At 48.1% G+C, this 13,291-nt stretch overlaps 10 protein-coding genes across 10 annotated transcripts; 4 read left to right on the top strand and 6 right to left on the bottom strand.

Moving 5' to 3' along the window:
- Positions 1 to 1,263: 1,263 nt before the first annotated feature.
- PPTG_04429 (hypothetical protein) lies at positions 1,264 to 1,602 on the top strand (the record flags this gene model as incomplete). The annotated part of the gene is made up of 1 exon (XM_008896672.1): positions 1,264 to 1,602. One exon carries the CDS (start codon positions 1,264 to 1,266, stop codon positions 1,600 to 1,602), a length of 339 nt encoding a protein of 112 aa, XP_008894920.1.
- Positions 1,603 to 3,154: 1,552 nt separating this feature from the next.
- PPTG_04428 (hypothetical protein) lies at positions 3,155 to 3,819 on the top strand. Its single transcript, XM_008896671.1, has one exon. It carries the CDS (start codon positions 3,219 to 3,221, stop codon positions 3,513 to 3,515), a length of 297 nt encoding a protein of 98 aa, XP_008894919.1. The 5' UTR covers positions 3,155 to 3,218; the 3' UTR covers positions 3,516 to 3,819.
- Positions 3,820 to 3,943: 124 nt separating this feature from the next.
- On the bottom strand, positions 3,944 to 6,474 carry PPTG_04427 (hypothetical protein). Its single transcript, XM_008896670.1, has 2 exons — positions 6,016 to 6,474; positions 3,944 to 5,942 (listed from the first exon to the last, which is right to left on the bottom strand). Exons 1-2 carry the CDS (start codon positions 6,430 to 6,432, stop codon positions 4,077 to 4,079), a joined length of 2,283 nt encoding a protein of 760 aa, XP_008894918.1. The 5' UTR covers positions 6,433 to 6,474; the 3' UTR covers positions 3,944 to 4,076.
- A 643-nt stretch (positions 6,475 to 7,117) lies between these two features.
- On the top strand, positions 7,118 to 7,474 carry PPTG_04426 (hypothetical protein; the record flags this gene model as incomplete). The annotated part of the gene is made up of 1 exon (XM_008896669.1): positions 7,118 to 7,474. One exon carries the CDS (start codon positions 7,118 to 7,120, stop codon positions 7,421 to 7,423), a length of 306 nt encoding a protein of 101 aa, XP_008894917.1. The 3' UTR covers positions 7,424 to 7,474.
- A 60-nt stretch (positions 7,475 to 7,534) lies between these two features.
- On the bottom strand, positions 7,535 to 7,847 carry PPTG_21386 (hypothetical protein; the record flags this gene model as incomplete). Its single annotated transcript, XM_008897396.1, has 1 exon — positions 7,535 to 7,847. The coding sequence occupies one exon, from the start codon at positions 7,845 to 7,847 to the stop codon at positions 7,629 to 7,631; it is 219 nt and encodes a 72-aa protein (XP_008895644.1). The 3' UTR covers positions 7,535 to 7,628.
- Positions 7,848 to 7,897: 50 nt separating this feature from the next.
- Positions 7,898 to 8,605, bottom strand: PPTG_21385 (hypothetical protein; the record flags this gene model as incomplete). The annotated part of the gene is made up of 2 exons (XM_008897395.1): positions 8,219 to 8,605; positions 7,898 to 8,150 (listed from the first exon to the last, which is right to left on the bottom strand). The coding sequence occupies exons 1-2, from the start codon at positions 8,281 to 8,283 to the stop codon at positions 7,898 to 7,900; spliced, it is 318 nt and encodes a 105-aa protein (XP_008895643.1). The 5' UTR covers positions 8,284 to 8,605.
- Positions 8,606 to 9,120: 515 nt separating this feature from the next.
- On the bottom strand, positions 9,121 to 10,000 carry PPTG_04425 (hypothetical protein; the record flags this gene model as incomplete). The annotated part of the gene is made up of 2 exons (XM_008896668.1): positions 9,121 to 9,848; positions 9,925 to 10,000. The coding sequence occupies 2 exons, from the start codon at positions 9,998 to 10,000 to the stop codon at positions 9,121 to 9,123; spliced, it is 804 nt and encodes a 267-aa protein (XP_008894916.1).
- A 752-nt stretch (positions 10,001 to 10,752) lies between these two features.
- On the top strand, positions 10,753 to 12,172 carry PPTG_21384 (hypothetical protein). The gene has a single exon (XM_008897394.1). The coding sequence runs from the start codon at positions 10,901 to 10,903 to the stop codon at positions 11,864 to 11,866; it is 966 nt and encodes a 321-aa protein (XP_008895642.1). The 5' UTR covers positions 10,753 to 10,900; the 3' UTR covers positions 11,867 to 12,172.
- Positions 12,173 to 12,219: 47 nt separating this feature from the next.
- On the bottom strand, positions 12,220 to 12,889 carry PPTG_04423 (hypothetical protein; the record flags this gene model as incomplete). The annotated part of the gene is made up of 2 exons (XM_008896667.1): positions 12,220 to 12,411; positions 12,476 to 12,889. The coding sequence occupies 2 exons, from the start codon at positions 12,887 to 12,889 to the stop codon at positions 12,220 to 12,222; spliced, it is 606 nt and encodes a 201-aa protein (XP_008894915.1).
- An 81-nt stretch (positions 12,890 to 12,970) lies between these two features.
- PPTG_04422 (hypothetical protein) lies at positions 12,971 to 13,279 on the bottom strand (the record flags this gene model as incomplete). The annotated part of the gene is made up of 1 exon (XM_008896666.1): positions 12,971 to 13,279. The coding sequence occupies one exon, from the start codon at positions 13,277 to 13,279 to the stop codon at positions 12,971 to 12,973; it is 309 nt and encodes a 102-aa protein (XP_008894914.1).
- Between the last annotated feature and the right edge of the window lie 12 nt (positions 13,280 to 13,291).

Raw genomic sequence — 13,291 nt, 5'->3', positions numbered from 1 at the left:
GAGGACTTCTGTACCAAATATTCAGACATCTAGAAATCTTACAGATGGAATGGCGGTCTGCCAACTGCCACACACCTTCATATCTCACTTGCTCATTCAGACATCTGGAAATCTTAAAGATATGCTGGCTGAGGAGATTTGGGGGAGATTCATTCAAAGAACCGTCCTGTCCAATTTTTAGAAGAACTCACTATAATTAAAGTAATTCGCAGCCAGTAGTGGCGAAAAATGAATACACTGAACAAACAATGCAAGCGTGACGGACGTTTTTGAAAAAAAATTCAAGAGAAAATTCGAAAAATAACGAATTAATCCCCTGCAAGCTTCTCTGCAGCACTTCGTACTGCTATACCAGGATAAACCTGGTTAATAGAGGCGACAAGGCTCACATACTTCATTGAAGCAATACACTTGTACGTTGCATGAATATCCAGACCCATATCTCCGGATGTGATAGACTAATGTTGACGCAGGAAATTCGACCATAGGATTGTGCTCTGTAATGTACTGTGATCCCCTGTTATTAATAGTACGGAGTTATTAATAACCGATCGAATACCATAATGCTTCAGGTTCATGGTAACCTTGGGTACCATGATCCGTAGATTTTACTATCAACTCGCTCTATTTGTCTTCTCTTCGGCAATTAAAAAAAAGACAATAACTACTTGAAGTACAATTGTTTCTCAGTTTATTCCAGCCCACCAAACGAACACTGTAGAATTCGCATTAGAACAAACACATCTGCAAATGAAGCATCCAAAACTCTCGACTTCGCGACAGTCTACAACGCAACGATTAACTGCCTGGCAGATAATCTGTGAGTAGGAGTTAGACGGGGCACGTTTTATACACATTCAGAGGAACACAAAATAGCTGGATACAAAACACTATTATTTTGTCAACTCCTAATCAGCAGATATGACAGGATATAAGAACCCCGATAAGCTTACTTCTGTACCAAACATTCAGACATCTGGAAATCTTAAAGATATGCTGGCTGGGCGATTTGGGGGAGATTCATTCAAAGAACCGTCCTGTCCAATTTTTAGTAGAACTCACTATAATTAAAGTAATCGATGAAATTAATCGGATATGAATGCATATACGTGCAGACAGACGCAAGCGCTATTCGGATGCTGGATTTAGCAAGCGGGGCAAAACTCATTCAGCATTTTGCCTCGCAGTTCGTATTGCTCGCTACTGTACCCCTTCCCAGCCCTCCGAATTCTCTACCAAGGAATTCAAGAACCAACAGCAAAAATGCGCCTCGCCTACATTTTCACGTTGGTTATTGCCACCACCCTCCACGCTAGCGGCTTTGCACTCCCCACGGCCACGAATCCTAGGGTCAGGATCCAGAATGAAGCGCCAGAGATGGTCGAAGCTATCAACGCTGATGGCGGAAGACTTCTACGTCGAATTGGGACGGGTGCGAAGGTTGAAGAAGAGCGGACCTGGAACAATTTCGGGAAATGGCTGAAGAAGCAGATCCCGCTCACCGAAGGCTGGAAGGAAGCTAGAAAGGTGAGGAAAGGCAAAGAGCATATGGCTAGATTCAGGCGCAACCGCGAGAACATCAGAGCGTCGATTATCCAGTAGTAGGTGTGACCCGCTAGAGGACTCGAGGCTGCCATTTTGATAGAGTTTACTTGTAGTAGATGCTACAAATCATCTACCAAAGGTCTTCAATACAACGTTCTGGTAAATACACTCAAGTTCGAAATAATAGTGAACTGTGGATATCGGTTAGCACCCCAAAAATACACTGACCGTACAGATTTTCCCTCACTTTTGCCATCTCTGTTGCTCAAAGGGATATTTAACGTTGAAGGCCACTACGTTCTACAAGTGCCAGGAAGCGATGTCGGGGACGACGTTAATGTCTTTGTCGGCGACTTCAGAGTGCTCGTCAACATCTAATAAATCACCCCGGTGTGGCGAAAATATGTAGGTGTCGTGCCTGCGTTCTTCCTTGTCACATCTCCTCACTCCACTCCATAGCTACTCACGTAGCGGTTCATATCGATACCCTGGGCGCATTATGCAGCTGCAACTCCAACGTGATGATATCAAACACTCTTGCTGATTCACCGAATAGTTAATTTCTTCAAGGCACAGTTTTTTTTTCTTGCGTCGTTTGTCGAAACACACTCCGTGCTGCAGTCAATCTCTTTTGGTACAGTGTATCCCCTACGGACGTTCAAAGTTCGTAGAGCAACAACGAACCTACCAGCAACTCCTTTGTTTATATCATGGCCATGACCAGAGCTCTTCTTTAGAGAACACAACGCAACGGCGATTTAGCCATGGAGGACTGCTAGAAGAGCTGTATGGACAGCCTCACACCCACAATTTAACTCACTCACATCCTAGTACACCAAAATTGCCTCTGCCAGACTCGTGAATCACAAGTCACGGTGCGCTAAATACTCTCATCTTGGGTCGTCAAGGCCAAGCGCAATACCATTACAGCATGTGCGTTGTGGATTTAGCATACATTTTTAAACCGTTTTGAAAATTCAGTGTCAGAGCGATGTCAATTCCCAAACGAAAAAATATATGACCCTATGCTGAGCTACATCCGTCGCACCATACATTCGAAAGGCTTTTTTGTATGACCGGACATGAGAATAAAAATGCGGTGGAGAGCTGGTTGTCTTCGGCGGCTAGGCCCGCTGAAAGAGCAGCTCTCACGCTTTCACTCCTCAGCCTAGACGTTGGATGCTTAAGAAATTTGATAGACTTCCATGCCTCTTTTTTTTAGAGTTATTAACTCGCGTCGTTGGCAATGATTGCGAGTGTTGGGTTTTCTCTCCTAAACTTAATAATTACCCTAAAATCAAATCTATCACCTGTCATGTGCATTGCGCGGCTCGCTAAGGAGCTCAGCGCTGGGCGCGCCTCCATGAACCGCGCGGGTTTGCTTTGGCTGCGTGCGAGCGCAGATGACTATTGTAAAATTACAATTAGAATTGTTTAGGATTTTTGGACAGTCTAGGAAACCTATACGAAGCACCAGTTGCACGCACTACGTAAGGTAGATAAACGAAACATAACCCACCATTTTGCACTTAAAGCGAAGCGCTTTATACAAATAGATAGCACATTCAAATTCGACATCCTAATTGTTCTATCTGCGAGGAGGATATGTCGTCTTGTCCCAGATTTCTTGTTCAGTATTCTTTCATACTATCCACGTGACACCCACGATTTCGATGTACTCCAAGACCTACCTCGCGCTTGCGCCCGTGGCCGACACTGTCGCTCGCCAACGCCTGCTGCATGCAGCCGCTCCAGCAATCGCTGCAGGAACTCCAATCAACGACGACCTCCTGTTGAGTGCCCGAGTCGAACGCCAACTACGCGAAGTTGAAGCACAACGCGGAATGGTGACGCGCCACGAAGTGCTCGCTGCCATGATTCGCGAGCATGCTATTTTCATCGAGCACGCTGAAATGGAATACCCCAAAGCTGTAGCACCCTCGGTCATGCCTTCGGAGCAGCCACAGTGAGCGCTTCAGAGTGTGCTACTGCCATGAGCGATGCAAACATTCGGGCTACATCGTCGTGACAACAATTGGACTATATTAGCGACTCAGAATGACAGTGTGAACGCCCGACTGTTTTATCTTGAATCTTACTCTTTGCTTATCTCGTCCGTGAGCGGTTTGACGTTAGAAAAACCATCTTGGATAAAATGTACCAAACAAGTATATAAGGTGGCCATTAAATTCCACTCTAGTGTCGAACACGTGCTGTTCATGCAACTACTTTCTCTCAGTAACAATAGTGTGCAATTTACAAGTCTTCCCGGTGATATCGTCATACTTGTATCCACGTTGGGAAAAGAAGTTGATCCAGCGCGTGTCTCGTACACTACGATGCTGAATGAGCAATGTGTTCCGTGGCAGCAGCTGAAGATACTTGTTGCCGTACTGCTGGGTATAATCTGAGATATTACGATAATGCCATCCAAAAATCAGAGGCTTTACCCAAATCATACTGCAAAGATCATCTCGATTCTAAGAAAATACTCTAGATACAAATGCCTCTATCTTCCCTCGTTCTTCTTCTTAGCTGCCAAAAACCTGTGAAAGCCACGACTTCTTGCCTCCAGCGGTCTCACCACTGTCCTTTTCGGAGCCCTTAGCCACGTCACTCTGGATATTCTCACGCTCAGAGGCCGGCTCTTGCTCCTGACGATTGGAGTTGTCATTCCTCCAGTTCTTTCTATTGCCTCGCGTACTGCCGTCCTTCATGTGCTTTCGAAAACGATCCACATCAAACTGACCTCGTGGAGCAGAACGTCGCCCATTAGCCGCGCCACTGGACCACCGCGTCTTCTTCTCTTCTCGGTTGTACGTGGTATTCACGAGCCCTTGTTCCACCAACTCCAGCACTTTTGTCTTCAGTTCCAACGCCAAATCTTTCTCCACGAACGTGTCCTCGAATCGGAAGGACAGCCACAAGTACAGATCAATGATCTTGGCCTTAATCTCCACGTCTCCCAGAGCTTCGGCTGTGCGAGGGGCATACTTTGGCAAATAGATATCCAGCTTGACACTTTGACCCAACGAGTGGGCACGCGCGTACTCTAGAAACACCTTACGAGCCAGAGGGTTACGCAGACTCACAGGCGACATACAGAACGTAAACCGGTCCGACAGAGTAAGCTCCGTATCGCGTAACAACGTGGCCGCATCCTTCATATCCTGATGGTTACACATAAAGTAGTCACCATCCAGACGCGCCAACATGACGTACTTGTCCACTAGATCGGCCAGATCTGTAATTCCTGGCAACTGCTTCGCGAACTCTTCCATCTGTTCCGAGGACGGAAAGAGGCCTGCCGACGTCAGTGGCGTCGGCACTTCGTCGTACGATTCCTTGAGGTATCCCAAGTCTTCTTCCAGCAGACACGTCGCCTCACCTGATGCAAAGTCGCTTCCGTATCGACCTGCCCGTCCAGCGATCTGTTTAGCCAGGGAAGGCGGGATATCGATCATCCCACCGCTGCTACCTGAGTATTTCTTGACCGTGGCGAACACTACGCGTCTGATGTTGAGATTGAGTCCCATTCCGACGGCATCCGAAGCCACCAAGATGTTAAAATCATTGTTCCGGTCGTTGAAAAGTCGAGCCTGTTGCGACCGCGTCTCTGGCGGGAGTTGGCCGTAGATGATGCAGCATTTCTGACCGGTTTTAATTTCGATATCCCGCTTAATCTGGAAGATATCACGACGTGAGAAGGCCACGACACAGTCGCCTGATCGGATGTGACTGTATGATCCCAAGTGCTTCGGAGCGATCTCCAACGGCGATCGACGCTCGTACGAACGCAGCTCAAAGTCGTCGCCTGTAGTCTCTGCGAACTTCTTGACCAGATGCACAGCTTCACCCGAGCCACAGACGTGGATCTCCTTTGCCTGAAGGCCGAAGAGAGCGCGGGTCCAGGCCCAACCTCGCTGCGGGTCGCCGATCAACTGGATCTCGTCGATCACCGCCACATCCCACGGCCGATTGATGTTCGCCATCTCCACTGTACACGACACGTGCGTGGAGTAAGGCACGAGCTTCTTCTCCTGTCCAGTGACTAGGGACGTGTACAGGCCGTCTGCGTTCATCCTCTCGAAGATCTCGAGCGCTAGTAGACGCAGTGGACCACAGTAGATGCCTCCGTCTTCTCCTGCCTGCTTCAATCTCTCCAGAGCCTGGTGGGTCTTACCACTATTGGTCGGTCCTTCATGATAAATGATCTTCCTCTTCATTGCTGTTGCATATGGATACATTTCGTGTGGCAGTCTCAAGTCTGTGAGCTGCTGGAGAGACAGTACGTTGTCGTTATCTTGGTCTGTGGGTAAATAGCTATTGCTTTTGGCATAGTCCACAAAATACGGGTAGAAGATGAAGGAATTGTGGCGCTTGACGTCGTCCAGGTCCTAATAACCAGTAAACCATCAGTATTTCGGCTTCTAGAGCGTAACAAAGAGATAAAGGATAGTGTTGGCGTACCCGAACAAAGGCTAAGAGTTCCTCTTGGTCTTCGAAGTACTTGGACGGCTCTGAGAGGAAGGATTTGCGGAAACTGGCGGCGGCGATGGCCCATTCGGTCTGGTTCATACCAGCTTCCACTGCGAGCTCCTTGGCTTCGTAATTACGTGGAAAATGGCGCATACGCCGGTGTACGCGCTTGGCTAAATCGGATGGCCACTTCACGCTCTGCACTTCCTTCTCGACTGCTGTAGAGGAGAATGAACGTTGGACGGGTACGCGGAGGGTTACATTGGCGTAACTTGGCTTGTAGACAGAGTTAGAGCTGGTAAGAACCGCTGTTGGCACTGCCAGGAGTTGTAGAGAAGGGTAATGCGATCGAACGCGCGTAGCAGACACTCGCGTGGCCTTGGACAGCGGCCGAGCGAACCGGAGCATACTTGCAGCCGATGAATGGCAGACTGTGGCCAACACTTCAGCAGAAACAAGAATGTGTGGACCACATGGTGATGTTTTGTACATAATCCACAAACTTTGATGCGATTAAGTTTAGTTGACAGCAAAATTTGGCCCAAACTGAGTTTAATTTTTCAAATAACGGTTACTACAGCCCAGATTTCTAAAAGTATGTATGTTTAGGTTAAATAACATTCTGAAAACCTGTTAGATTAAGCCGCGTTTTACACGAATCTCTGGGTTTTTGTGCGGGGCGGTTGTGGCTTTTCGGCAGTAAAATTGGGAGTAAATTATCATTAATATCTACCTCCTGCCTCCTACATCAAATGCACAGGTGAGCTTGTTGCCGCAGTAAGCCGACCATTTCCTAACTACCGACTGGGCACAACGAGACGGATATTGTAGAACCGTTGGCAAATTCCGGGAAGTCTGGCGCTCGGGGCAGGTCAAACACCAGACATGCCTTCGCCGTTCTGCGTAATCTATGCAGTCCTGTATATCATTGGACGCATTGCTCAAACAGTAAACACGCTAACATATCATACTGTACGAGTCGCACTGCAATCACAAGAAGGATTTTGGCAGTAGGTCGTAGGCATCTGATGCTCCTGCTTGACCAACACTCACAGCTAACATCAGTCATTATCCGATCAAATAGAATGATAAAATGTTTACTCGACTTGGTCTGTCAAGTGATAACAACCATGCGATTCTGCTCACGAAACAACTGCAACCATGTATCACGACCGTGGTCAAGCAATTCGACATGATCTACCGATGTCTGGTCTGCTTCGAGGAATATCCGCTCTCGGATCGAGACACACTGGTGATCGATGAAGTTCTTCAAGAAGGTAATACCGTCCACAAGTACCAAACGTATTTGCGCAATGCACACGCCGACGGCATCATTGAGCTCAAGCAGAAGGAATGCCCTGGATGCAAGGATGCTCCGAAACTATTGTCCTCGTGGTGAAAGTCTCGCGGAACGGTCAAGCCATTTATATCTGCCCCACGTGCAAACACCAATTTTTGTAAAAGTAAAAAAAAAAAGTTTGTGTTTTTTTTGCTCATTTGCAATGCTGTTCGATTGCTTTGCAAATGCAAACGAGTTCGTCCATGTCAGTATCCGTGAAAATTTTATCTTCGATTTCCTTGAAGTCGACTAGTAGCTTTCCGAGTCACAGCATGGCGTACGTTGTGCTTGAACAGGGAGAAGATATGTCCTCACGAGGCAGCTCTTCAGTCGACGGTAAAGCAAATGCGTATCGCTCCAGCGTCTCCTTCACGTGACAGTCCACGTATTCTTGCCACAGCGGAAGCGCTTGTTCGTGGAAAGCGAAGTCTGTGTGCACGATGTGGCGCAGCACTCTTGAGTTTGGTGAAACCCTCTCCTCCATGAATGCATCTCTGCGAGCTTGGTAGGTTTTGAAGCGAGTGTGCCTTGCCTTCAAGACGACCGCCGCGAAGATGGACTGCGACGAGTGCATGGACGTCTTGAGTTGAACATCTTAGATGTCTTATCAAAGCTTCGGTTATAGCCGTCTGCGAATGACTGCTGCAGCTTCTCGTCGTCCGCGTTATCTTGAGACAAAGGACAGACCGCAGAAGGGCGGAACATCGCACTCTCGGGCCGGCGCATCTCTAGCTGTTTAATTCGTTTCCCCACGTCGGCGACTGTAGTACAACAGAAGTAGAGTGTCCTGCGTCGTAAAAGCCAACAATGAGTATCATTCGAATGCGAAGCACGGGCGGTTGTTTCTCGTCCAACTTCTCACGAAACACGCCGGATCCAAGCCACTTAGGCAGCATCCTTTGTGCGAACTTCTTCTCCATTTTGCTCGATATATTTTTATACTGATGGCAGTGAGAATGTCCTACTACGCTCTCTATGCCTGAATATGTGGATGTAGCTAGCTACGTAACCCCGAGTATTTCTAGCTACCTTTTTTTCTGCCTTGCTTGCAAACCTCGTCGCGCTTTCAGCCGTTTCACTCTGAGCTTCCCATTCAACCCGCTCTTGAGCCGTTCCAGCACGTTCCTCGCAGCGTTGACGTAGTCATACCATAACAGCCATTGACAGCAACACAGTCGGTATTCTTGTTTCTTGCGCTTCATGGTTGAAGTGAGGAAATGAAAAAAAAAAATTCTTTTTTTTGCCAATCATCTGTTGTATTACTTTTTTGTACAACCAACTGCAACAAATTGTTCAGCCAATGATCGAACACGTCCAAAGTGAATCCTTTCATTCCGTTCGGACTGATTTTTTCATTGACACAACTATGCATTTTCAACAAAAAAGAGTGGACATTGTCGGGGCCCCGCCGAATAACATGTTGGAGCTGTTCAAGAGTGGATTAAAGAAGAAGCACGGAGTGAGATCAATAGCGCAAGAAATGCAGGCAGTTGTTCCCCAGTACAAGTCCAGGTTTTATTTGTTTTGTTTTTGTGTTTTCTGTTGTTTCTAATGTTTTCTCTTTTTTTCTGCCTTTGCAAGACAGTCAAATGCAACGGCTCATCGACGAACGATGATACCAAGTTGTTGTCAGCGCTTGTACGCTTGCAAACAACAAATCAAAAATATGCATCCAGTAGGATATCACGGTAACTGCATGCGCAGTCACCACCCTACTAATCCGGTCCAAGTCTTGAGACACAAGTGTCTGGCAGCTCTCAATCAACGACGTGAAGGTCAAAGGCCGTGTACACCATTTGCGTCTGCCGCCCAAACTCCTCGTAAATCGGAGTTTCCCCATGATCGAGAAATGCGTTTTTCCACCGTTGGAGCGCTTGCCCCGTTTCGCGACGGATCGCTTTAGTAGACTTACGACTCAATTTCTCTCCGCACAGATGATCGTTGAATGATTTCACGATCGGAACGTTGAACGCGGTAGCGCAAATGTCGTCGAGAGCGCGCACATCCGGTTGATCATACGTTTTCAGCGAGTAGATCATCATTTCTCCCAACGCATTCGTCGTTGCCTTACCCTTCTTCTTGTTTGTGTCTTTCGAAGTTATACACAAGTTGGGCATCGCATTCACGACTTCATCGCGATAAAACTCCACGATGTCGTCTCGCTCTTCGGTGTCTTGAAATATCTTGAGTTGGCACATGAAGGCAGCGATTTGAGCCTCTCCAATGTGCTCCAAGTGAAACGCCGCAGAGTCCATTATCATCTGACCTGCGTTATACGGATCACGATCACCGTCACGCGTCCTGATCAGTTCGAACATTCGGTCTCGAAGGTTTGCCTGTCGGAATTCTTTAGGATCGCAGTAGATAACGCGCGAATCGTGCTGCACCATGCAGTACGGGTAATCAGGAATCGTGACGCGACGATAGCAAGGTTCTTTATCGACCTTATTGCCTTCGCAAGGCACTTCCTTCGGGGTCGCCCAATCTTTATGGGAATTACAGAAAAATCCGCGTCCAGCTTTGCAAATGCTTTTGCTGCACCGCCTTCCTTCTTCTCGCACGATCGCTCGGCATTTCCCTTCCTGCTTCGTATGGTGGCCACAATAGCGCGAACTTGGCGGAAGTTCCCAATCGCATTGTTTTTGAGTTCTCTTATCAAACCCTTGACATCCAGTTGGTCTCGTTGGTTGGAACACATGTGGAGCATCATCTTGAACTTCAACGGCGCCGAACGAATTCTATTCTGCCAGCTGATTGGCCAATTTGTCGCTATGATTTATTTAAGAATCGCCATAAAAACATTATTTTTAATGACACTTCTACGCTTGGAAGTCTTCGAGTATGGCTCCGTTGCACGCACCGAACTTTGAATCGTGTCGTGGTTTGACCAAGCATGGCAAGCCGTGTCCTGTTAGGTGGGGCCTCTGTTGAAGTTGCCTTCTCATTATGCTCGCTATCACTGGCCAAGTATAAAGATAAGACGTTGACGATGTTAGATCTATATATAATACATGTAGGACCGATGAGGGAACTGGCACTAGAAGCAGAGAGCAGACATCACTTCCCAATCTGCTATCTTCTCTCCAAGTACCAGCTCCTCAGGTCCCGGAGGCTCTTTTGGCCCCGCCATCCAGCGTTCAGTTCCTCTGTACAACTACCTTCTAGTCAACATGACGCAACGACAGCCTCGATTTCCAAGGCTACTGCAAGTTTCACAAGCCCGACGCTGTCCAATGCCGCGGCATTGCGCGTTCAACAGGTCGCCAGTGCCGTATCAAATGGGACCTTGACGAGTTTGGATACTGTAACTTCCACCGCAATATCACAAGCCGTCAGTGCGTCGCCATCGCCCAAAATACTGGCTTGAGGTGCCAGAAAACAGTGGGAATCGATCATGACGGCTTCTGCTCGACCCACAAACCGTTGGTTGCGAAAAGTACTCTGCTCTGCCAGGGAACTATTCTCAATACTAACAGACCATGCACGAACCCTGCCAAGCCCAGATATGCCTATTGCTGCTCAGCTCACGACCCATTCATGAACTACTACTCGCCGAACATGTTTGGAGATTCAAATGTACGAAGTAGCATGGAAGGCGAAGTGGTCAAGTACTACAGAGGTCGAGATTTGTACCATGGCGACCGACTCGACTTGGCTACCCGCGGGTTCGTCGAAATGGACCACATCCTCGAAAAGCAATGCTTCTCATACACCTTCCACTTCATACCTTCCCGGGGCTATGGAGAGGGTGTCGACTACCTGGCGGAACTTGTGAAGGAAGAGGTAGCCAATGAGCTGGATAATTTGTGTTTCACGAGAGCCGCGACCAACCGAATCAAAGGTGCGGCAGTGTGGAAGTTCCTTGATGACAGTCTGACCGGCCATGTGGGTTACCAAGGGAACGCTACATTCAATGACTACTTGCTGGCAGAGAATCGAGATAATATGCGGCTCGGAAGGGCGACGACTCGTAAGATATCTGGAGAAATGGGAACAGCGCTCAAGTTTTGCCAGAGAAAATCGGCCGCTGAAGGCGAGACACCGATTATTGAGGCTTTGAGTGACCAGCTGCAAAGATTGTACGTGAAAATGCAGCTTCACACGTCTCGAAGTGCCACTTCAGCTGCACGAACAAAGTCTCGCCCATCCAACGCTAAGACTGTCGGTGCGAACGGCGCGACATCACATATTGTTGCGTCTTCGAAGTCTTCATCAAGCAAGATAACTGACGACGCGAACGCGAACAACAAGTCGGATAGTTCCGAGACTGAGAGTCCTACCGTGGCGAACACAGCACATAGCGAAGTCGATCCGAAGGTTGCAGTCTCTACTTCAATTGAGACGGACGAGAAAATAAAGGTTTTGAACGCTTCCGCCAAGCCATTTGTCCCAAATGCAGCCCAAGGCAGCGGTTCACTTCGTGACAAATCGAACTTATCGCGTGAAAACGCCGACAACACATCCCGACTAACACCGACATCGGTGAAACCAAAAGCAGCGTAACCGCGCACATACACACCGTTAGCGCTTGAGCAATGTGGTGGCGCAAACGAATACATTTCGCTCACACTGAGTTTTCATGAAAAACTTTATTACAAGCGGTCACTGAGAATGTCCACTTTTATTTTTGTTGAAAATGTCAATGAGAACTCATCCAAACGAAATGCGCGTTCTCGTCTTCGTACCAAAAAAAGTTTTAAAAACATGTTCGTGAAGTGTTCGATCATTGACTGAACGAGGTCTGTAAGCAAGGAAGAAAAAGGTAGCTAGAAAGACTCGGGGTTGCGTAGCTAGCTACATCCACATATTCAGGCACAGAGAACTAGTAGAACATTTTCAGTACCATCAGTAATATTTTATGGAGTTTCATCCGTTTCATCACTGTTGTCTTCTTCCGGTTCGGGTGAGCTCTTAAGCTCGTCTAGACGAGCTTGAAGCACGTCGAGCACAACCGTCACGTCAGCATCGACGCTATGCACGTGATCCTGCAGCAGGATCTTTGTGGCGATGATGGCGAGGCGCTTGTTGACTGTCTTGCTGTTGGCCGTCTGTAACAACGACTTGATAACGTTAGTGAAGCGGTCAAGCACCGTCGTTGATCAATGCGGTGACCTCTCGGCCGAGCAGTAAACCGTGGAATCGCTCGTCGTGGGAGACGATCTCCTTAAAGGTGGTGGAAATGAACTGTGCCAGCCGCGGTTTGGGGGTCTTCACGGGGGTAGCATCGTCATTGCCTACTACCTCCTCTTCCGACACCACCACTTCCTCCTCCTCACTCTTGTTGGCAGTAGTGGGCGTCTCAGATTCACTGCTCGGGTGCAGCTGCGTAAACACGGCCTTCGTGTTCATGTACAAACCGGCCAGCAGCTTGGTTTGCAGAGCTTCCCACGGAATGTGGGATACCTTCGTGAGCTTTGTCTTTTGCGAGGCGCACTGGTTGCACGTGTAAATCAAGATCTCACGGACCATCAGGTTCACGACATAGGTGACGGCCTCATACGCCCATTGGCTGATCTTAAACTTCATGCTCGAGGACACGTCCTTGAGGCTCTTGAGCTGGTCCTCTGACCCCTCAACCTTCTTCTTCAGAGAATCGGAAGCCCCGTCTTAGAGGTACGCCTTCGTCAACCGTTTGCACTCCTCAAGGGCTTCCTCCTCTTCGGCGGAGAGCTCCTCGGGCGACTCGCCCTCAAGAGGAACAGCGTTAAGCTTCTTGATGATGGAAATCCACGTTTCGATCTTGCCGTTGATCTTCGCATCCGCCAAGTACTTCTTGATGTGGACGGTGCCTACGATTTTGCGTGGATCCACCTTCTTGTCTTTGACACTGCTCGACGTGGCTAGCATAATCGAGTCCACGTCCTTTGGAGTCAAAGCCACGAACGGCGTGCTGGACTTGGTGGTCTTACGAACCATTTTTTTTTTTTT

This window comes from Phytophthora parasitica, assembly GCF_000247585.1.
Source record: "Phytophthora parasitica INRA-310 unplaced genomic scaffold supercont2.5, whole genome shotgun sequence".
Taxonomy (NCBI): Eukaryota; Oomycota; class Peronosporomycetes; order Peronosporales; family Peronosporaceae; genus Phytophthora; species Phytophthora nicotianae.
The sequence above is the reverse complement of the archived record's forward strand: the minus strand, read 5'-3'. Positions and strand labels throughout refer to the sequence as shown.